General features: G+C 49.3%; 2 protein-coding genes across 2 annotated transcripts; both read right to left on the minus strand.

The window, feature by feature from the left end:
• Positions 1-3,742: 3,742 nt before the first annotated feature.
• On the minus strand, positions 3,743-8,652 carry SSTR3 (somatostatin receptor 3). Its single transcript, XM_066184656.1, has 2 exons — positions 8,328-8,652; positions 3,743-5,414 (listed from the first exon to the last, which is right to left on the minus strand). The coding sequence occupies exon 2, from the start codon at positions 5,351-5,353 to the stop codon at positions 4,148-4,150; it is 1,206 nt and encodes a 401-aa protein (XP_066040753.1). The 5' UTR covers positions 5,354-5,414; positions 8,328-8,652; the 3' UTR covers positions 3,743-4,147.
• Positions 8,653-11,526: 2,874 nt separating this feature from the next.
• Positions 11,527-20,284, minus strand: RAC2 (Rac family small GTPase 2). The gene is made up of 7 exons (XM_066184059.1): positions 20,128-20,284; positions 17,250-17,321; positions 15,934-16,051; positions 14,423-14,485; positions 13,585-13,744; positions 12,569-12,703; positions 11,527-11,825 (listed from the first exon to the last, which is right to left on the minus strand). The coding sequence occupies exons 1-6, from the start codon at positions 20,160-20,162 to the stop codon at positions 12,573-12,575; spliced, it is 579 nt and encodes a 192-aa protein (XP_066040156.1). The 5' UTR covers positions 20,163-20,284; the 3' UTR covers positions 11,527-11,825; positions 12,569-12,572.
• Positions 20,285-21,652: the final 1,368 nt, after the last annotated feature.

The raw sequence follows: 21,652 nt of genomic DNA on the forward strand, positions 1-21,652 counted from the left end.
TTACCACAGAAAACTCTTGGGATTCACCAACAGGGAGACAGTGCTAAGGCAGTGACCTCCTGACTGTCATTCCAAATGCACATTCCTTTGAAAAACAGCCTTTAAATCAGTGGTGATAGTTTGAAGAATTTTGTGGCATTTGTTTCCTCCTCATGAATTTTGGATGAGAAATACCTTTTCCTTCCCCTCCCCCAGTCTTATTTTCTGTTCATCTTCATTTTTTATTTCCCCAGTTTGTCACTGCAAAATGGGATACAGCCTTTGGGGGGCAAGAAAAACAGAAGACAGAAAAATGTGATGCTTGTGTCTCTTTTCTTTTAAACCCCTATTTCATCTAAAGGTTTCCATTATTTTTGCAGATCTCCCTGGAACCCATTTTGTTTGCCCCAGCAGGCTGCCCTGCAGAGCTGCCTTGGTAGGAGCTCAGATTCCATGAGTCAAAATGATGTCTCATTGGCACACTTGCTTGGTGCTGGCATTGCAGTGCTTGGGCTCTTAAGGAATGTTGGTATTTTAAGAAACCAGCCAGCCGATGGAGTTTCTTGAATGGTGATTTGCAGCAGATGGAGCTGCAAAGGCGTGTGAAATGAAGTCTCAGTTCAGTTTGGTGATGAAGGAGACTGTCTCTGTTAAGTGTGGGCAGCTGGGGAACTCCCCCCATCTCCCCACAGCAGCTGGGCTGCCACTCCATGGATAAGGAAACCCATCCTATATATGCCCCCCAGCCACCTGAGCTGCTTACTGCAAGGTCCTTGCTCACAGTCACATGCCTTCTTAAGTGTCTGGTCTTCAACCATGAACACTGCTACAAGCTCTTCAGATAATACAATTTCTGCTCTGTCCTACAGGGATTGCTCTGCCAGGGGAGTTCAGCATTCACCTGGCTCTGCTCTTCTCTGCAAAAGGAGTAACACAGACCAGAGTTTGAAGTGCTGTGTTGTCCATCTACCTGACCATTTGGTAGTCAGCCCTCTTAATCTTTCCAACTCTTGTTGCCCCTTATAGAGGCAGAAGCTTTGGCAGTCCATCCTTTGGCAATCCTGCCAGGATTTCTTGGTTGTGTTTCATCCACTGGATGTTGTAGGAGCTCTCCAAGAAACTAAAACAGGCTTTTTTTAGTCCAACAAACTGTATCCCATGGCCGTGAATAGTTTGGCTGCTTTTCTGACTGGGGCCCACAGTGTGGGAAGCTGATGCATGGATTGAAGGAGAAAAAGATGTAAAGACATAGCAGAAGATTAAAAACTGGCTACCAAGCTCTTTCTTTTCCCTGCGAGCTGAGCCTGCACTCCTGGGTGTCTGGCTGCCCGTGCTCAGGGAAGCGCTGTAAGGGCACCTGATCAGTTCCTGCGTGGTCTGACAGGCAGCTCAGCTCCCGAGGCTGAGCCTGCAGGCATGGACAGCTTGGCACCAGTGTCCCAGGCTTAAAGAGGAAACACGAGGATGTAGGATTTCAGGGGACAATCTTTGTCAGGGAGGTTATGGCAGTACCAGTGGCTGTGAGTACAGCTGAGTGTGTTTTGGTTGGTTGCGTCTGCAGTCCCTGCCCACCCTTCCCCTGCTCTTTAACCTGGCTAGGAGATGTCTGTCTGACACCCTGTGACAGTCCTTTTCCAAAGTCAGGTGCCCTGCACTGCAGTTCTGATGCCTGCCAGGCCTTCATGTCTTCTCATATTGCCCTTGTGTGACCTTGACTCTTGCTTCTTTATAAAGCGGTGCTGTTCCTATGATCCTCAGCTGCTGCAGCTTGTTCTGTTTCCCAGCTCAGGGCTTTTGGCTTCTGTCCCAGCACACCTGACCCCATGCCACCCCTTCCCTTCTCTTACCTTCTCTCAAGTGACCCGTGAGACATCTTTCCATTACCCAGCCAGCTCCCGTAATTGACCCTCCACAAGTCACTTCTTACCACATCTCTTGACCTCAGGGAGGCATGTGTCCTTCTGGTGGGTCCCTCCTTCCCATTTCTCAAAATTGTTTGTGGAGAAGACTGCCCAAAGGGCTGCGATATGAGGGCCATTTCGGTGGTTGTAGCTTAGCAATAGCATTCATGGAGAAGTTAAAAGTGCAGGGACAGATATTTTAGCAGACCTGCAGGAATGAAGCCAAAGTGGAGAGGGAGACCTTAATCCCACTCACCCTTGTACAGTGCTACTTCTCTAGCCTGCACACTCAGATGGGCCATCCACAACTTCCGTCCAACAATCACTGTGCAGGAGCAAGCACTCATCCAACTGCACTCCATCCAGCACACTTGCTCTCCAACTCTTATCCAAGCATTCACATCCACACTTAAACATCCTGCAATTGCATCATAAACACACTCCCTCATCTGTATTTGTGTACACTTACACACATGCATACCCCCTTAGGTACCCCTGTATGCATGTGCACACCCCCAGCAGATGAACATCAGTGCCCAAGACTGGCACCACCCTCCCACCAGCCCTGATTCCTTGGTCTCCAATCCTCTTCAGCCATCCCCATACATGTATGGTCCAGGGAACAAAGTTTTGCCTACAACTACTTTTGTGCACATGCAGACACTTCATTTGTTCATCATCCTGAGCCAAATACTCCACCACTTCCAACAGAATAAACTGGCTCCTAGTATTGCTCAGACTCTTTACAACCACAACTCCCACACACTGGAGATCCCCTGACCTCTGTCTGTTTCCTGCCCCCATCCTGTACTGAGAGATCCCTTTGTCTCTTGTATCAGCCAAACATGGCTCCATACAGAGACTGACTCAACTCAAAGACATTGTGTATTCCCAGGAAAGTCAAATCTATAGCACTCCCTACCCTAAACACATAGAACAGTTTTGCCCACCTGGCCCTCTAAGTCTGTATTTACAGTAAAGCTTAAGAAGAAGAAAAGAAATGCTGCCTCCAACTCATGTCTCATTATCTTTTTCTCTGCCCTTGTTACACCTCCCACCAGGGTGCAAAGGCACCAGGAAACCCTGAGGAATGCAAGGTGCAGGAAAGAAATGTTCCATTTTTTTTCTCCCAGGTAAGTCGTGTCATCCTGCCCAGAGTCCATAAGAGCTCTGAAAAGAAAGAGGAGGTTTTGAGCAGTCAGTTGTCTCCAGCCATGACCAACATGGGCAGGAAATCTGTCCCCAAGACTTTTTGAAGAACTAGAGAGGGGCCAGCCATGCATGCAACTGGCTGGTATGTCTTTGCTGCAGACACTTCTCCTTCCTGTTCATCTTTTAAGGTAAACTACTTCTCATGTTTATAAGGAAGGTTGTCAAAGCACTGGGTTGTCTACGTGTGGTATATGCCATCTGGGGACTTCCTCAAGGTGCCACCATGAAATGGCAGCCTATGCCCTCCAAAGCTGGGTCATCTAAGAGCAGATATTGCTCTAGGGCTGACCTTGCTCTCTCTGTACTCTCAGTGCCCATCACCTCTTCAGCTCTCCCTAAATGCAGTCTGCTCTTTACCTGGTGTTGCCAGATGAAAAATTGTTTGCTCCTGGTGGCAAATACAATGCTTATTCTTCAAAAGCCACTGGCCTATGGAACTGCACAATGTTTATTCTGTAGGAAGAACAACTCGAAAGCAACCAGCCCAGTTTTGCCAACTTTTACCAGTTCACCAGGCAGTCAGGTATGACTTTGGGGTCACCAACCACAAGGGACCACCAAGAGACTCCCAAGACAGAAGAATGCATGTGTAAAGGAGAGGCAAAATACATTAACGATTTTGGGGAAATTAATATCATATGAATGTTTATTCTGGGAAAATCAATGAGCATGTATGTAAAATATAGTATATAAATGGGAGCTTTTCCTGTACTCAGCCATGCATGATATTTTGAAGGATTATCAGGAGAAGGAGATACCCCCTCGTGCATCCAGCCAAATAAAGAATGCCTGCTTCTTAACGCTAAATTAGTGTTAAGAAGGTTTTTTTTTACCAATTTCTGGTAACACTGGTACCACACAAACCTCAGGTGTCTCTTCCAAAGCCAAGAACAATGCCTTGCTTTTTCCACAAGATCATGGAGCCCTATTCATCTTTAAGCATATTCTTGGAGTTACTATTCCCTTATATTGATGTCTCCCATTGCCTTTGAAAGCAGAGAGTGAGAAGGGGATCCTATGTCCCAATGTCTCTTTCCCCTGCACCACCCCTTTCATCATAAATAACTGACATGCAACTTGTTCCTCTTTTCACATGCCGCAGGCTCCTCAGGGAGTGGTTTTTGCTGATTGCTTTTTCCTTCTCCACTGCTTAGAGGGCGCTCCTGCCTGTCATTTCCATTCTGGGTGATCTTGCTGATCTCACCCTCTTCCCTTTCATCATCAATCTTCTCTGGGGGGCATGCTGGCACCTCCTGGCTCTGGACTCGGCGGGATGGCCTGAAGATGGCCCTGCGGAAGCCCTGCTTGAAGCGGTAGGAGAGGAAGCCATAGATGATGGGATTGGCGCAGCTGTTGGCATATGGCAGCACCACCACAAGGAAGTAGACTCCAAAGAGGGATGGCTCCTCTGGCAGTGGGCAGACAACATTGATTATGTTGAGGACGTAGAAGGGAAGCCAGCAAAGGACGAAGACAGCCACCACAGTCACCACCATGCGGGTCACTCTGCGCTCTGAAAGCTTGTGCTTGGAGGACAGGGCCCTCACCCGCCTGCCAGAGGAGCGAACCTTCACAACAATCAGGAGATAGCAGAGACAAATCACCAGCAGTGGTCCAAAGAAGCCCAGGGTAGCAGTGTAGACGATGAAGCCAGCTCTCCACACTGAGGCAGGCTCTGGCCACTGGATGTGGCATGTACTCATCCCTAAAGGGACATCTGAGAAGACAACCACGGGCAGCACCACTATGGAAGACAGCACCCACACAGTTACACTCACGGCCTTGGCCACCCGTGCTGTCCTCCATTTGGAGGACTTCCCTGGGTGGACCACAGCCAGGTAGCGGTCAACGCTCATCACTGTCAGGCAGAAGATGCTGGTGAACTGGTTGATGGCATCCACGGCCATCACCAGGCGGCACATGAAAGAACCAAATGGCCAGTAGGACAGGGCATTTTGTGCAGCCAGGAAGGGCAGGCCCAGCATGAAGAGCTCATCAGCCAGGGCCAGGTTCAAGATGTACACGTTGGTCACAGACTCGCTCACGGAGTGCCGCAGGACCACATAAATGACCAGGGAATTCCCAGCCAACCCCACAACACAGACAATGAGGTATACCACAGGGATGAGGACACTGCTGACAACTACACCAGGGCTGACGGTGGAGGAGCTGTTGGGGGTAGTGAAGCCTGCCCAGCTACTGGAGGCATTCCCCTCCTCCAACACTGCCGGTGTGGGGAGGCTAAAAGCAGAAGTGTCCATAGCAGAGGCAGGGAAGAGGGCAGGGGGCAGTGTCCTTGCAGGATCAGTTAGCAATCTGGAGCTGAAGGGAGGAGAAAAAAAACATTGATACTGGGGACATGACAGCTCAACAAGCCACAGGTAAAATCACCACATTAACTGTGTGTTAGGTATGGGCAGGCATGGGAAATCAAGGGGAGTTTGTGGGTGCTAGCAGATGCTAGAAAATGTAGGACAATGTCAAACCCATCTAGTCCTGCAGGGCACAGTCAACACGGAGGGACAATGAGGGAGATGGCTCAGTGTGGGCCTCTCCTCTAGTGAAAGATCCTCTGGGGAAAGAACAACAGACTGGCGTAAGGACAGGGAAAGTTTTCATTTTCTGCTAAGGGATCCAATACTGAGGACATGGTCACCAGGGGCCTGGTTCTCATTTATGAGTGGCAGGTGCTTTACAAACAAAAGAGGGAAAAGCATCACACCGTGCCTTTCCAACTCTGACTTTCCTATTCTTTATTTATTCTCCTGCTTGCTGAAACTCTTTTTGGACTGGCCAGGTTATTGTTAGCACCACAGGAGAAGGAAAACCACTTTCAATCCAAGCAGAGAGGCTTAGCTCAGCACCTGAGCTGGAGGGCAGCTGGTTTGTGTTATGCCGGTTTGAGGGTAAAGGAAAGATAATTTTGGGTACACCAAGAGGTATCAGTCCAGACCCCTTTTGTCTCTTTTCCTCTTGATGTCCCTGCCAGTCTCTCCCTCTCCTTCTGCATGCTGCAACACACTGCTAATGGTAGAGGCTCTGCCTGCCCCACCTGTTTGCAACACCAAAGCAGTGTCCCAGCCTTCCTAAGCTGAGGAGCCCAATTGATTGTCACGTCAGGGTTTAGCATGGAAACAGCACTCAGCTCTCTCAGAGACAGCCTTGAGCAAACAAACTCTCCATTCACCACCAACTCACTGCTGACACTGGGTGAGGAGCTGCAGGGAGAGAAGGGACAGTTAAAGGACAGATGTGCCTTTTATCAGGGGTCCATATGTGAAATGCAGAGCCCAGCACACATGGTGGACCAGGGACACCATAGAAAACCTAATGCAGGGGAGATTTGTGTTCCTTTCAGGATTACTTCAGCTCTCGAAAAATCTTCTGGAAATGTGGACTGACAAGGGTCATCCCCCTGAATTAGGTCCTTGGAAGGGAAGATGACTTGGTGGAAATGAATGGCGACCCTGAGGCTCACGTTTTCACATCTCAACAAATCCCTTAGGGCTCTGAAACTCCTTTTCTATTGAAACTAAAACTGGGGATGTCAAAGGAAAGGACTCACAACCTTAACTGCTTTCAGGAGGCCAGAGATACTCCAGAGACTTTTCTTGCAGATGTGATTTTCTGTAACATCACAACTTTCTTCACAAATGTCTAATATTACAGTGTTTGGGGGAGGGGGGATGGTGTTTGGTTGGGTTTTTGTTACTTGTTTGTTTGGGGGTTTTTTATTTGTTTTGCAGGTGTCATTCCAAGTTCAGGAAACCCTAGGGGAGACCTGAGCTCTAGATGTATTCCTTGGACATCAGACAGGCAAACCCAACAGACTCCACAGATGTATCAAATTTTATGCTGAAAGAACCTCATCTGATAGGCCCCATAAAAACACAGTTGAACAACTATGTCTTAAGGCCATTTCTACAGGGTATTGTATAAATGTCTCTTGATTTAGAGCATTTGAGCTTTGAAGGACTGAGATTGTTTAGATTTTCTTAATTTTCAGATGCCTTGAGTTGTGACACACTGTTCTGACAGAAGCCCATCTCACTGGGTCCTGCAGCAACAGGTTGTCCCCCACATCATGAGTAGCTGCAATGAAGAAGCAGAATAGGAAGTGATTTGAAATTCTAAGTTCAAGGATGTTTCCTCTGATATTTTTTCCAATTCTGTTCTAGTGACACAAATCACTTGTTGGAGAAAAGAGGAGGGCAATGGCTGCTCTAGGGACAAAGATCCCTACAAAAGGTGGCAGAAGCGAGAACAGTATGTTCATAAAAGGATGATCCTCTAAAAGATGAAGACATAGATAGGAATCCCTTTGGATGTTCCTCCTGCATGTAAAGTAATTTAAAGAAGAAAAAGACCAAACATTTGGAGCCTTATAAATACCAAATATGGATGGAGATACTCCTGGTGGAGCTGCAAAGCATTTGAAGAAGTGTCTGGGGTCCAGACCTCAAAGCCCGTTGTTCAGACTGTTGTTCAGCAATACAGTAAATCCAGCTTCAGGGTAGCTTCAGAAGCCCTATCAAAAATGCTAAGGCGTGCAACAAAAATGATGGATTTCCTATGAACTCATTTTCCTGCTCAGGCAGTTGCAGGGGAGAAACTTGATCTTTAAGCGGGCATAATCTGTTGCTGCCATTTTAACTTCCTCAAGTGCCATGTACCAGCTCAAATGCTATGTCACACATTTTGGCTGGTTTGGCAGAAAAAACACTGGGGCACCAGTGCTCCATCTAGTTTGAATCCACTCTGCTGGTTGCTTTGGCAGCACATGCATAGGTAGAAGTTGGTGTGGAGCCCTGGCCTCAGACTGATAGTGTGTTGGCATCCACTTGGATCTCTTTCTGATGTGGACATCACCTGTTGCAAGAGGCTTGGGATGCTCTAACAGGTGCTACCAGAATAAGCCTGGTTCATGCAGCTGGAGAGCAGGAAGAAGGCAGAGAGGTAGGAAGAGGTGGGAAATTGGCACTACTTCTTTCCTTAAATATATATATATATATATATATATATATATATATATATAATATATATATATGTTTCTGCATTGAATGAGAGGAGGAGATGAGTGCTGAAAGCTGAGCCTAGTTCTGGTAACAAACCATGAATAGCAGCTGGGAGGGACAACACAGCCAAATAACCTGCACCGTCCCCTCTTGACCCCCTCCCCTCCTGTCCCCCCTGCTTCCCACGGCCCTGCTCCAGCTCAGGATTCTCCCATCTCACCTGGGGGTTGACCTCTCTCGTAAGGACCAGGCTGGACTGGCAGAGTTGGAGGGTCGGCAGCAGGGGGTGGTCGGCAGATTTTCTTCTCTGGAACTGAAGACTTAACTTCTGCATGGTCTCATGCCCGCGGGAGACATCTGGGAAGAGCGGGCAGAGCTGCCGGGTACTTACATGTCGGCGGGACCTACATTTTCCTCCGCTTCCCCGGGAGAATCCGTGTCATGATTTTCCCCTCTCTTAAACGCGACAGAGTAAAGCGCTCCCGGAGGGAGCGAGCCCCGCCGAGCGCTACGGGAGGCGCTAGTCCTTCTTCCCGGACTTGTCCATCATCCCCGCCGTGCCTGGCGTGGGAAGGGGCCCGGGGGCGGGCGGGGGGATGCGCGGTCCCTCAGCCCCACGCCCGTACGTCTCTCCCGCAGGCAGCCCCCACCATCCGCGGGGTTCGGGCAGAGGGAGCGGAGCGCCGGTACCGGGGAGCGGGTGCCGGCAGCCAATGGGCGCCACGCACGGAAACACCGGCAGGAGAAGGAGGAGAAGGAGGGGATGGACGGCAGGGCAGGAGAACAATGATGAGCGGGGGGAGATACCGGGATGGAGAATAAAAGCGGGAGAGGGAGGCGCAAGGAGATGGGCAGAGGGATAAGAGGAGCACAGAAGAGGGGAGGATGAAGGAATGAGGAGTGCGGTAAAAGAAGCTGAAGACAGTGGAGGGAAGAGGGAGAGGAAGAAAAGAGGGATACAGAGAGCAGCTATGTGGTGGGAGAGTGGCGTGCGGGAGGGGGTGACTCGGCTCGGCTCTCCTAGGGGCACCCAGGAAATGGGTCCCCGATCCAAGGGTCTTGCAGGCAGGACTGGTGCTGCTTGGAGCTGCAGGGACATAGCAAAACCTTCTGGCTGGCAGGGGGCTCAGAAATCGGGGCAGATGTTGAGCACACAAACCCTTCTCCCTTCTGTTCTGCCCTGTGAGCACCTCCAGATGGACGGAGATGAGGGTAGATAGGCAGATAGGGGACTGTCTGTTTCAACTCCTTCCCTTTCCCTGGCTCCATATATGATCTCTTGTCTTTTGCACCTTCAATGGGAAAATGTTCCGGTTTAACAGCCCCAAACTCTCCTACCAGATTTCATCTCTGCTGGAAGGCATAGACACAGAAGAAAGAGATCTAAGAAAGAAATTAATCTTTGTGTGAGCTGTTGCCCCACGAGAGATTTTCCCATCCCATTCCCTGCACAAAGGGCTTCCCTGTCATTCTCATCCTGTTTCCTGACCTGCAGCTAGCATCAGTGACTCCTTGTGCTGTGCATCACCCAGTTCTTGATATTTGACACTGCTATTTTGAGCATTTGAGCCCCTAGGATAAACTCCAGCTTTAACAAAAGAAGGCAGCACAACATAGCCAGGGTCTAAAATCTGGGCAACTTTATGTGGGGCCAATGCTGCTCAAAGGTGAGCTGATGAAGGTGGTACAGGACTTCAAAGCTATCAGGTCTCTTTAGGCTAGAACGTGGTCACAATGCTGTCTGGAGACACAGAAGAGAAAGGAGTCCTCACTGGGGAAGGAATGGCATGGGTAGCGCCCAGAGGTTTTCTTTACCATGGCAGGGCAGATGTCTATAGCACCATGCAGAAGCCCCCAAGCTCCTTTGTTTGAAGAAACAGAGCCATGCAACAGCAGAGTTCTACACAGTCCTGCTAACCCTTGCAGGACTTGTTAGCATCAGCATGGTCATAGGATCACAAACTCTAGGTCTCCAGATCACTTCTTCAATGCTCTGAGTGGTATCCTATTCTCTGCCTCAGCTCCAGTGGAGGGCTATGCAAACTGCTTAAATTGTGCTGGGAGGAGAGCTCAGCCTGTGCACCTCCACAGGGAGGCAGATACATGAATTTTGTTTCCCACACATTGTATGCATTGCTGTACATGATAGGGGATGGGGCAGACTGAAAAGGTAAAAGCCAAGGCTTGAAAACTGGAGAGGAGTGATAAACCACTGGGAATATATTGCTTTGAGTCATGCTTAGGATGCTTAAAGGAGGTTAGATCCCGTTTTTAAGTACTTTGTCTCCCTTGCCCTTTCACAGGTATATGCTCATACCAGAGGCTTAATTTTTACTCTTCTGGACTTACACTGACATAATTTACATTACCTTTGGATGGGGCCTGGGCAATTCATCCAGCAGCCCATGTGCAGTGCAGATATTTGTGGAACTTCCTGCCACCGGGTGCCTGCCAGGTTTGCTCTGAACTTTATCAGTAGGTAATGTGTCACATCACTGAATTAACTACCTTTTTTAGATCTGACTCTGAATTGAAATTGCAGAAATTTCCCTGGCAGCAGGGTACCTCGGGCGCTTCGCTGTGTCTGGTTGTACCCGACATCACCAATGCACCTCCTCATTGCAGGAAGCACCCTTTGAAACTCAGAAGTGTTGCAGCATCCAGGAGCAGTAATCTGGCTCAACTCCACAGTTTCTCTATGCCCTCTTAGGACTGCAGGATTTTGCAGTGCCAATCATCACACTCTGAGCTTTCCTCTCTCCTGCAAGTAGTGGCAGTAGCAGCCACCCTGTAACACTTAGTCTCAAGTCCCTGCAATGCATCAGGAAAGGAGATGCTCACAGCTGCCAGATCCATAGTACCACTGGGATCACTCTCTTCAGCTTAATTTTAGTATCTTGGAGGCAATTTATCTGGACTGGTGACTCATTCCTCCCTCTTTAATTTTTTTCCCTGCCCTCCCCCTTCCTATTCTCACTCTGCCTGTGTCTGGCAGTGTAAAAGTGCCAGAGCTTAGAAGGATTAATGCAGCAATGTTCTGGTGAAAAGATATCCCCAGGAACCTGCGGGGGCAGTCCTCACGGAGAGGAGTCTGCGTCCAGGTGTCCCCTCCCAAAGCCTGCATCCCATCCTCTGTGTGGCACAGAGGGGAGACAGCTTTTCCTTTGAACACATGGAGAATGAGAAGAGGAAAGGCAAAAGGAATTCAGGGGGCTCAGCTGAGAACTTAGCAACTTGGAGGATGAGTCAGGCCTGGTCTCATCAAACTACAGCAACTGAGGTTCACCAGGTTTTGTGTTGTGCTGCCTGGGTTGTCACTGTGGAAGGAGGTGCACAGCTGGGAGGTGCCTCCAGCCCAGCTGTCCCATTGCTCACGACTTCAGAGCTGTGTCCCCCTGTGGTGCAACACATCACGGACATGACAAGAATGTACAGTCTGTTTATTTGGTCTTGAATAAGAATTGGTATTGAATAAGAATTCACTATGTTGTAACTTCAGGGCTCGGAAGGAAGGGAAGGGGCAGGGGGGCAGGAGAGGCAAGAGCAGGGATGGGGGATGTTGTGTGAACAGACAAACCAGTGCTACAGACACACAGCAGTCTTTCAAGCCGGCAAAAGTAAAAAGCAATAACCATCCCAAGGTGCTGAGCTCCGGGTTGCTGGAGTTATCACTCTCCTGTGTGCTGGGCAGCGCCTGGCATCAGGACGAGGCTGGGATCTAAAGCCAAAAACATGACAGACTCATAATACCAGCTCAACTATTTTACTGCTCTCCCTCCCTCTGCTCTGGTGATGGTAGGTGTATGAAGGGACAGGGTCCAAACTAGCAGGCTCTCACTCTTCTCTCTCATCAGGCTATGACCAGCTTTGACTCTTGTCCTGAAGCCTCTCTCCTCCCTCTGCTGCCTTGTACTGAAGTGGAGGCAGGTGGGCACAATATGAGAAGTAAAGGAGTCCTGCAGGAGAAGCTGCCACTTGCCAATGAGCACCACAAAAAAACCCTTGAGGTGAGCAGGGCTTGGTAAGAGGAAGGGCCACTGGCAACTGCCATGAATAAGGAACAGCTTTTTCTTTTCCTCCTTTTTTTTCTACAGGCAAAGGCTATGGCTTCATAGGTCTCATAACAGGTCATCCCCAGGGCAGCCTGGATGTAGTTCCCTCTTTAGCAAAAGCTGACAGACAGTACTCTATGAGGGCACATGTGGAAAATCCTAGGCTGTCCCACATCAAGAGATGGGAACAAACTTGCACACAGTCAAGCAGAAAGGAGAGGGAAGTTGATCCTAGGGGCATCATACCATGTCCTGTCCTTTTCCCAAGCAGGATCAGCTGTCTCCCTCTCTCTCTTTGAAGGTGACCCACTCCAACAGCCTCGCCAGGAACAGAGTGGCCCTGATTGTCTGGGTTCAGGAGCGGGAAAGCACCACTGGTGTCACTCCCAGGGATCTCTGTCAGACTTACTTGCTTAGAGGAGGCTGCATGCCCGTTTCTTTGTCCGGGTGGGCTGCGGGCACAGGACTGCTCGGATGGCCTCATCAAACACCGTCTTGAGGCCACGCTGCGTCAAGGCCGAGCACTCAAGGTATTTCACAGAATCTGCCAGGAGGAAAGCAGGTGTTGCAATGGGGAGGAAATGAGCTGGGGTAGGCAGTGAGAATACCCAGGTTTCTGTTCCTTATGCTAGAAAGCACAGCACCGGCTCTTGCCCAAACTGAATAAACACATCTCAGGTGATCAAAGACAAGACGCATTGTCAGGACACATTTCACTCACTCAAACAGTCTTGACTTCAGGGCATAGCTTGCCAGCTACACTAGACCTAGGTTTGCCTATTGGCTACCCATGTAGCCAGAGCAGAGCCACTCTGTGTGTCTGACCATCCTGGCCATACACTCTCTCTGCTAAACTCCTTGAAAAGTGACTCAAGCTGTGTTTCTCACCCTCTGTCCTACTTCTGTGTGCCACATCTGAGAAGAGCTGGATGGTGGGGTGAGACACCCATACCTGGGATTGCACATATAAGTTCAGCAGACAGAGGCATGGACAGGAAACTGCATTTGCAGCTCTTCCTGAGAGAGGTTAAAAGCCTCTCTTCTGCCTCTCTCCGGATATGGAGGAGTGGCCTCTGCCCACAGTGCAGCTGTGGCTTGCACAGAATAAATATTGTCCCAGATAGAGGTAAGCAGAGTAAAAGGGGAGGAGAATGTGAAAATGTGTAGTTGTGTGTGTATGTGGAGGATGGTGGCCAGAGAGAGGTAGAAAACTGAGGGCTAAGGGGTTGAGTCTTCCTCAAGAAGCAGATCTCCTTCCTGAGTCTCCTGAAGTGCATTTTGTCCCATGACCCTGGATGTGTCTTCTTGTGTCCCTTGGAGATACCACTGTGAGATACCACTACAAAAGCCTCATAAGCTGAGGTGAAGCCCTTTTCTTCTACTGCTCTCCTTTCAGAAGGCCCAAGATGATTCCCAAACACATACCTATTTCCTTGGCCAGAGCAAGACCCTGAGGATACGTTATGGGGGATAGCTTCTTCTCCTTCAGCTTCTCAATAGTGTCCTTGTCATCACGAAGATCCAGCTTTGTGCCCACAAGGATGATGGGAGTGCTTGGGCAGTGGTGCCGCACCTCAGGGAACCACTAGCAATGGAGCAAAATGCCAAAGATGTGAGAAGAGGTCACACATATGGGCATGCACATGGGAAAACAAAGAGGCACTCCTGAAAAAAATGTCAGCAAGGCAGCTAACAGCCTGTCCTTTCTCACATCCATTGTTGGGTGCTATAACCTGACCCAGGCCAGCTCTTGTTGCTGGGTCCTCAGGCAAAATCCCTGAGAGGGAGCTCAAATTTTGTTATGCAGAAGCACAAGCTGCTCTCTGCCCTTGACCCTCCCCACCCAGGGAAGAACCTTTAAATGGTAGGAAGGACATATTTTTGTTCTGTTCACCAATCTCTGCCTTCTTCCCTCACTTTCCTTTTAAAAGCTGTGAGCACCTGCTTCTTATGCCTTGTGGACCAGTCGTGTGTGTCTGTGCTTTGACAGTCTTGGCTGAAAGATGCCACCAGAATATAAGTCTGTGATCTGACAGCACAATAGCCCAGCAAGATGAAATACTTGCCCATTAGTAGAGTTGGCCACCTTCTTTGAAATGAACCAGAAAAGGCATCTGAAGGAGGTTTCTGACTAACAGAAAAGAGATATGACCTCTTGAACCTATATGTCCTAGTGGTAGTCTCCACCTATAGTCCCTGTTCTTGCAGGACCACCACCAATGTCATCCCCCTCATCCCCTGGTGGACCAGGACATAGTCTCACCTTAGCACGGACGTTTTCATAGGATGCTGGGCTGACAAGGGAGAAGCAGATCAGGAAGACATCCTGTAGGCATACAACCATGGTGCAGAGTTAGGATGGGAGCATGGGATGGCATGATGAAGCAGAGAGGGGAGGGGAAAGAAGGGGAGGGGAGGTCTGTGTGGGCAGCACCCTCCCTCTGCAGCAGAGGGTTGTGCTTGGGAAAGCTCTCTCTACAATATAAAAGTCCTGACTGCTGCTTCTTGCCTCTAGTGGAGAGAAGGATCTCTGCTCCCCTGAGTCATTGTAACCATAGCCACCATTATCAGAAGAGCCAAATGGTCAACTCTGAGGATGGGGTTTTTGCGGTTGGCACACTCATCCTCATGGGAAACAGCCTGACAGCTTCCTGCTCATTTCTCACAGAACACCACAGAGCTTTCAGGCCAAAGTCATTTTGCCTACAGTTGAGACAGACCTAGTTTCAGCCTAAACAGTATACATGCAGGACTCAGAGGAGGCAGGCTCTCCGGGTAAGTGATTCTCCTGCGCATGGCAGAATTCAGACTTCCTTGAAAACCAGAGCAAACCAAACAAAACCAAGACCATAACAGCTCATCAAGGTTATATCTGTTTCATCCAGCTTCACCTAGCTGGAGCAGTGGTGCCAGACCCAGCCTATCCATTTTCATACTTCTACAGCCATTGGAGACAAAAACCCTGGAGAAATATTCCTCCACCTATCCTTGAGATATGTCCCAGGGTGGATGCAAGCATGTTGTTGAGAAATAGACCTGCTTGCACTGACTGAAGGCAAAACCACCTTATACCAGGTGTCTGATTTTTAGGTAGCTGAACCTAGCCCAAACAAATAACTTTTAATCAATTCCCAACCTTTTTGTTTGCAGTGGCAACCTTTAGACTAATGTCTAATGCAGCAAGGTCTTTCTGAGCTTGCCAAAAGACTGCTTGAAACAACATTCTCCAGAGACGGTGATCCTTAAACCCTGAAATCACTCTGTCAGTGTGGTGAAAACGGTGAACACAGTATCTGAGGCACCCAGTTTTTCTGCTGGAGGCACCAGCAGATCAATCACATGCCCACAAATCATATCTCTTTCAAAAGGCAGAAGTCAGAAGAGTGGGGTTCACAGAAATGTGACAAGCTCCAGCCTCAGCTCTTAAATTCCATGAACCACCTTAACTTTACAAAGGGAAGGTTTTTTCCAGAGTTGTGTAAGGCATCTGCCCCACACAAAGTCAGTGTCAGCTGGGCTCAAGAGTGTCTTTGAATGTCTCATTTTCTTGCTCAGTTACACCAGTTATGGGAGTTAAGATAAAGGCTCCAAAATATCCTTAAGATACCTTTCAACTTTCAGGTTTCAAGGCAGTTGTATATCAACTGAGATATTCTCAGAAAAGGGCTGAGAGAGACAGTAACAACCCTGTCACTGTTTCATGTTGAGTTTTGCAGTGAGCGATGGAGATGTAGCTGAGGGAAGAAGGGAGGAGGGGCATGGAGTGTGACCCACCGTCTGCGGGTAAGAGAGTGGCCTCAGCCTGTCATAATCCTCTTGTCCAGCAGTATCCCACAGTCCCAGATTTACAGGCTTGCTGTCAACCATGACGTTGGCAGAATAGTTATCAAACCTGAAATTCAGAGACATAGGCCATGGCTCAAACAGGAGAAGAGGGAACCCTTCCAGTAGTGTAGGTGAGGTTCACTAGGTGCACCCAGGAGCAAAGGGTGATGATTCCTCTTCTTAGCTCACCTGGGTGATGCTGGTTTCCTGTGAACCTCCACCTTATGGAATTCCCACTCATCAACTTCCTCCTCATCATTCAGCTGTCCTGGACAGGTGCCTGACTGCAGCTACACCTTTGATCCCTTGCATGCAGGTTCACAAACCGTTTTCCCATTTTATTCTCCAATATTCTTCCTACAACTGTGTCTGCTCTAGAGCCAAACCCCTATTTTTCTTCTATGTTCTAAAACCTAGTTTTATTCTTAGAAGTGAAGAAGAATCCATGTCTCTGTAGTTTGCTGCACTCCTCAACAGCCCTCCTGGAACTGAGAACAATGTGTCCCATTACTATTTGACAACTCAGCTTGAAATATTTTAGAAAAACTGTCAGGATTGCATGCTTAGGAGTAAAGTCTAAGTTTTTTCTAGGTGGAAAAAAAAAAGAGGATAATAAAGCAACAGAGAAGTTCCTCCCCTCATTGTAGAATATTTTATTTCCTGGTCTTTTTGTTACTTTTTTTCCCAGATTAAGGGAAATCAGTGATAGGGAGGAACCAACACAAAAGGTCTCTTGAATGTGTTCATGGCATCTGCACGTTAGAAGGGACATGATTTAGTAGTGGGCTTGGTAATGCTAGGCTAGTGGTTGACCTAATGGTCTTGGAGGTCTTTTCCAATCAATTCTATGATTCTGCTCCATGAAGAATCTATGACTGTTCCAATGAGAGCAAGTGCTTTGGACAGGGAAGGAAGTGGGGTCCCATGTCCATCCACCTGCCTTCTCTTGCTGTGGCCCAGTTGTTGTAGCCTAGTGACTGTTTGTTTTGGCCAGCAGGATCCCCTCTGCTGCTTGTAAACTTAGCAAGCAGATACACCTTGAGTTGGCTGGAGTCTCCCAAACATCCCATTTATACCAGGGTTTTATAACATTGCTTCTTGTGAAAGGTGACAGATCCAAAGTTAGAGACACCTTCCCTGAGTTTCCTCTGCTTGGCATGGAGACTGTGACCCATGGAGTGCACAACAAGGGGTCACTGTGGCCCCTTTGCATCCTGCTTTTCATGCCTTCCACCCACTCCAGAACCTGTTTATGCATTACTCACACAGTGGGGATGTATTCTCCTGGGAAGGCATTGGTGGTATAGCTGATAAGGAGACAGGTTTTTCCCACAGCCCTAGAAGGAAAAGAAAACCACTGCAGGAATTCATGGCAGTCTTGCTAGGGTGAGATGGAGATCGGGCAGTCTTTCCACACCTCTAACCTAGCCCTATCCGGAGACCCCTGGAAGCAGAAACACATTCACAGGACCAGACAGTGCACACACAACCACAGGTTAGAAACCTGACAGGAAGAAAGACAGGATGTCACCCAGAAATGTTTCTTGTCTTTGAGCACAAAAGCTTGTTTTCTATGGTCTAGTACAGAGATCACTCAGCTAAAACACATCCACTCTGAGATGGAGGTGAAAGCCATTTTGCAGTGCATGCAGAGTGCTGTAGGCTTACAGCCAGGACAGGTGCGTTGGCTTGGTGTGCCATGACAAAGCTGCCATGCCAACTTCAGCAGACAAGTACAGGCACTCCTGCCTGCTTTTCAGGTGCTGTGGCCAGGGAGTGGTAGGAACGTTTCCTGACTTACCCAGTCTTTCCCATCTACAGTAAGCTGCAACAACACCTCCAGAGAGCTGTAAGAAGCCAGGAAGGTCCATGGCTCCTGGAGGCTGCTGATGGTGTTTCTGAGCTCGAAGCTGGTGCTTCCTCTCCCCTCAGCCTCCCCCACAGACTGCTACAGCAGGGTGGAGTGCAAGGTAGCAACCCAGTCTAGACTGGGTGAAAGCGTTGATGGATAAGGAGCAATAAGGCTATCATGTGAGGGAAGGAGGTGTTGTCAGCAAGCTGAAGCCTGCAGGGAGGGAAAGAAGTGCAGAGAAACTAGAAGAAAATAAAGCAGCCAAGACAGGTGTTGGAAAGACAATCCTTCTCCTGCTGGGACGCTGTTTCTCAGGTTTTTGTGGTCTGGGAAAGCTTGGCCATGTTTCAGTTACAGAACACAGGAAATGGAGGTGACAGCAACCTGCCTCAACTAGCGTAGCGTCCCAGGAGGAGGGAGAGGTCTTTCCTGGGCAAAGGCTGGAAATGTGCTGCTGGAGATTGTCAGATAATCTCAGCTGTACCTGCAAAGTCCCTTGCCACAGAGCTGCACCTCTGTGCCTTTGACAGGTACACTGGTCTCAAGGCACCTGCTTCTGTGGCTGGACTGTGGGGCAGCTGAGGAGGAAGCTGAGCTTTTCGGCATGCTCTGACATTTGTTTCTTCCTCCTGCCACCTCCCTTTCTTAGATCCTCCTCTCTCAGACCCTGCTCTTTCCCCAGCTGCCTTGCTTCCTTCTTATCATGGAGTTGTTGAGGGAGGTGAAGCTCTATAGGAAATGCTTCAGGACATCTATGGGCCTGCAAGTGGATTGGTCATGGAAGAGGGGGAGGTTCTGAATTGGTGTGGCTGAACAGAGTGCTGTGCAAAGGGTCAGTGAAGGGGTGAAGGTTGCAACACAGAGGTGAGGTTAGTCTACATGCAGGCTTCTGTGACTGATTGGCATATTAAGAGATTGGTGATGTGTGATGGAGGGGATATGGGGGGACAACAGCTAGGGGACAACACGTGAGCTGAGTGATAGGAGAAGGTCCTGTGGTTGTTAGGGTTTAGCCAAGAGGGTGACGTTGCTGGCATGGCTGGGAAGGAGGTGAGAGGAGGTGAACCAAGAGTTTAGAGCAATGGGGGCTGTGTTGCAAGATGGTGAGAAGTATACAGAGGTGCAGAGTACAGAAAAGAAAAATGACAAGACAGAAGACGTTTAAGAGGAATTGAGGTCCTAGGGGTTGAAAGCAGGACTGTTACTAACAGGTAAGGCCTTTATAAAGCCTTACCTATTGGTAGTACAGGACATGTGGCAGGGTTAACCATGATGCGAAGGGCATGCTGCCTTGAGGGAAGACTACAGAGTTGGTGCTATGTGTGAGGGGCAAACTGGGGGGTGGGGAACTGGGTAACAGAGAAAAGCCCAGTGGAGTTGTTCATCCAGCACCAGCTTAAAGCCTTCAGGGGACCTTTCTTAGAGGTTACAGTTTTTATCTAGGGCTCTGTCTTTCCTCATCCCTTCTCCCTGTCCCCTTGCCCCAGCCCGTAAGAACATGTCTGACATGTATGGTTATGTGTGCAGACATCTTCTTTCCCAGGCAAGGTCTAAAGGAGGAAGTGACTGGGGAGCAGCACTGCTGTAAATGTCTCTTCATCTGCTATCTTATAGCTGCTCCAGATAAGTCTGGCCAGCTTCTAGGTGGAAAGGAATTCAGCTATTCCATTCCAAGCAGAGACTCTCCTCCTTCCCTCTCTTGCATTTACTCATCCCACGGAGCAAGAAGACACTCTGTCCCCTGTATCCTTCCTGCACCAGGCAGTGATGACTGTTAACTCATGGATGGCTTGGATCAGGCCATTTCCAGGCATCAGGGGACATGGGTAGAGAAGCCACCATGTTGTGAAGGTAAGGTTTTGTTAGCTCCCACTCCCAAAGTGGCCTACACTAGTGCCTGTCTCAGTGGAAAGAACTTCTCCGTGTGCCCACAGAGGCCTCTTGCCAGCAGCCTCCACCACACCCCAATACAGAGCTAACCTGCTGAGGGAAGCTGAACATAGAGACCCTGATAGACATCTTGCCAGGACCAGAGTGTCATGCCCTTTCCCAGTCATTCCCAGTGAGCTCACGGCTTTCAAGGAGCCATTCACCTGCAGGAAACCAATTGCACCTAATGGGCTTTTAATCTAACTGCTGCCTACAAGTTGAATCTGGCAGGAACACCATCACCTCCTGTGCATGGGACAGACCTGCTCTACTTCCCATGGATGCAGATGGAAATGCAGATGCAGGCCCCTGGTCACAGCCTGTCCCGCCCCACACCCACAGCGAACCCGCAGGGTACGTACCCGTCTCCCACCACGACACACTTGATGGCTTGCATGGCTCTGGACCCGTGGCAGAGGACGGTCCCTGGGGCAAAGGGAAGTCAGGCCAAGGCCACAGCAGGGAGGGATGGGCAAATGTGAGTATCAGAACAGCAGGTTGCAAGGAGGGAGGAAGTGGAAGAGGGAACTTCAGTCGACAATCACCCTCCGGTCCGCCCCTTCACCGCAGCAGCAGCTCTGTGGCAGAGGCCGTTGGCTGAAGGCAGAGCAGGCGTGACTTCTTGGTCGGGATGATGACTGCTTTAATATTTCTTGCTCTCCTTGCATGTCCCACCCACTCCCTTCCCACCTCATCCCAACGAACAGCGCGGGGCACCAAACTGCTTTTCCAGGGGGGCTGAACAAGAGTTAGAAGCGGGGTGAGAATATGGAAGGGTGGATTTTCTCCTCCCTCCTTTATGATCCAAGCTTTGGAGGAGGTGTTAGCAGAGAAGGGAATCTGAAGTGGGAGTACTGGGGTGATGAGGGGTAATGAAGGTTTTTCAGGTCTTCCTAGCATCCCTAAGTGTCAAAGGTGAAACATCACAAGGAACAATACTTCTGCGAAGGCTGAACAAGGAAGTCAAGCAGCCTCTTGAAAGCAGCTGCAAACCAATGGCTATTCCTCTGCTACTGTGGGGATAAGGTGTTCCTCACCTGCTCAGACTACTAGTACATCCTTCTCTTCTTCAAGCTGAACAACTCCAGCTCTCTCAGACAGTCCTTATTGTCCTCAGAAAATAAAAGACGTTTATAGCTAAGCATGAAGAAGAAGAAAGCAATCACCCTAAGAAAGAAGAGACAAGAGCAGAATGATCCCAGGAAGCTCTACTCCTTTCTTTCCATTATTGAAATGAGGGTCTGCCTCCCCTTCCTTCCTTCCTTCCTTCCTTCCTTCCTTCCTTCCTTCCTTCCTTCCTTCCTTCCTTCCTTCCTTCCTTCCTTCCTTCCTTCCTTCCTTCCTTCCTTCCTTCCTTCCTTCCTTCCTTCCTTCCTTCCTTCCTTCCTTCCTTCCTTCCTTCCTTCCTTCCTTCCTTCCTTCCTTCCTTCCTTCCTTCCTTCCTTCCTTCCTTCCTTCCTTCCTTCTTCCCTCCCTCCCTCCCTCCCTCCCTCCCTCCCTCCCTCCCTCCCTCCCTCCCTCCCTCCTTCTCCTCCCTCCTTCTCCTCCCTCCTTCTCCTCCCATGCAACATTAAGCCTTGAAAAGAGTGTATGTGTGCACATATGTGTGCTCCAGCCTGAATTCATGAGTGGATGGGCAGGAGATGGGTTTTATAGAAGATGGGCTATGGTGGCCCAGAATTAATTAAGCATTTCCAGGCTTTGCCAGGAGGCCAGTCAGAGCAAGAACAGTGGGTTTGCAGCTGGGATGTTCCTGAAGGAAAGAACTCTGAGTAAAGTGTTTCTCCAAAGGCTGATGACCTTTGTGCTGCTGCAGCCACAAGAGGCTGTTGCAACTGACCTGCTCTGGAGGAGAGCGCTCCCAGTTGTCACTCAGCACTGGCTACA

This window comes from Chamaea fasciata, unplaced genomic scaffold (genome assembly GCF_029207755.1).
Source record: "Chamaea fasciata isolate MVZ Bird 193981 ecotype frontalis unplaced genomic scaffold, bChaFas1.0.hap1 SCAF_5, whole genome shotgun sequence".
NCBI classification, from domain to species: domain Eukaryota; kingdom Metazoa; phylum Chordata; class Aves; order Passeriformes; family Sylviidae; genus Chamaea; species Chamaea fasciata.

Coding starts and splice junctions, on each gene's coding strand:
- SSTR3 (XM_066184656.1), bottom strand. CDS start 5,353: ATGGACACTTCTGCTTTTAGCCTCCCCACACCGGCAGTGTTGGAGGAG.
- RAC2 (XM_066184059.1), bottom strand. CDS start 20,162: ATGCAAGCCATCAAGTGTGTCGTGGTGGGAGACGG. Junction 17,322..20,127: donor TGTGTCGTGGTGGGAGACGG/GTACGTACCCTG, acceptor TTTTCCTTCTAG/GGCTGTGGGAAAAACCTGTC. Junction 12,704..13,584: donor TGCTCTGGCCAAGGAAATAG/GTATGTGTTTGG, acceptor TCCTCCTGGCAG/ATTCTGTGAAATACCTTGAG.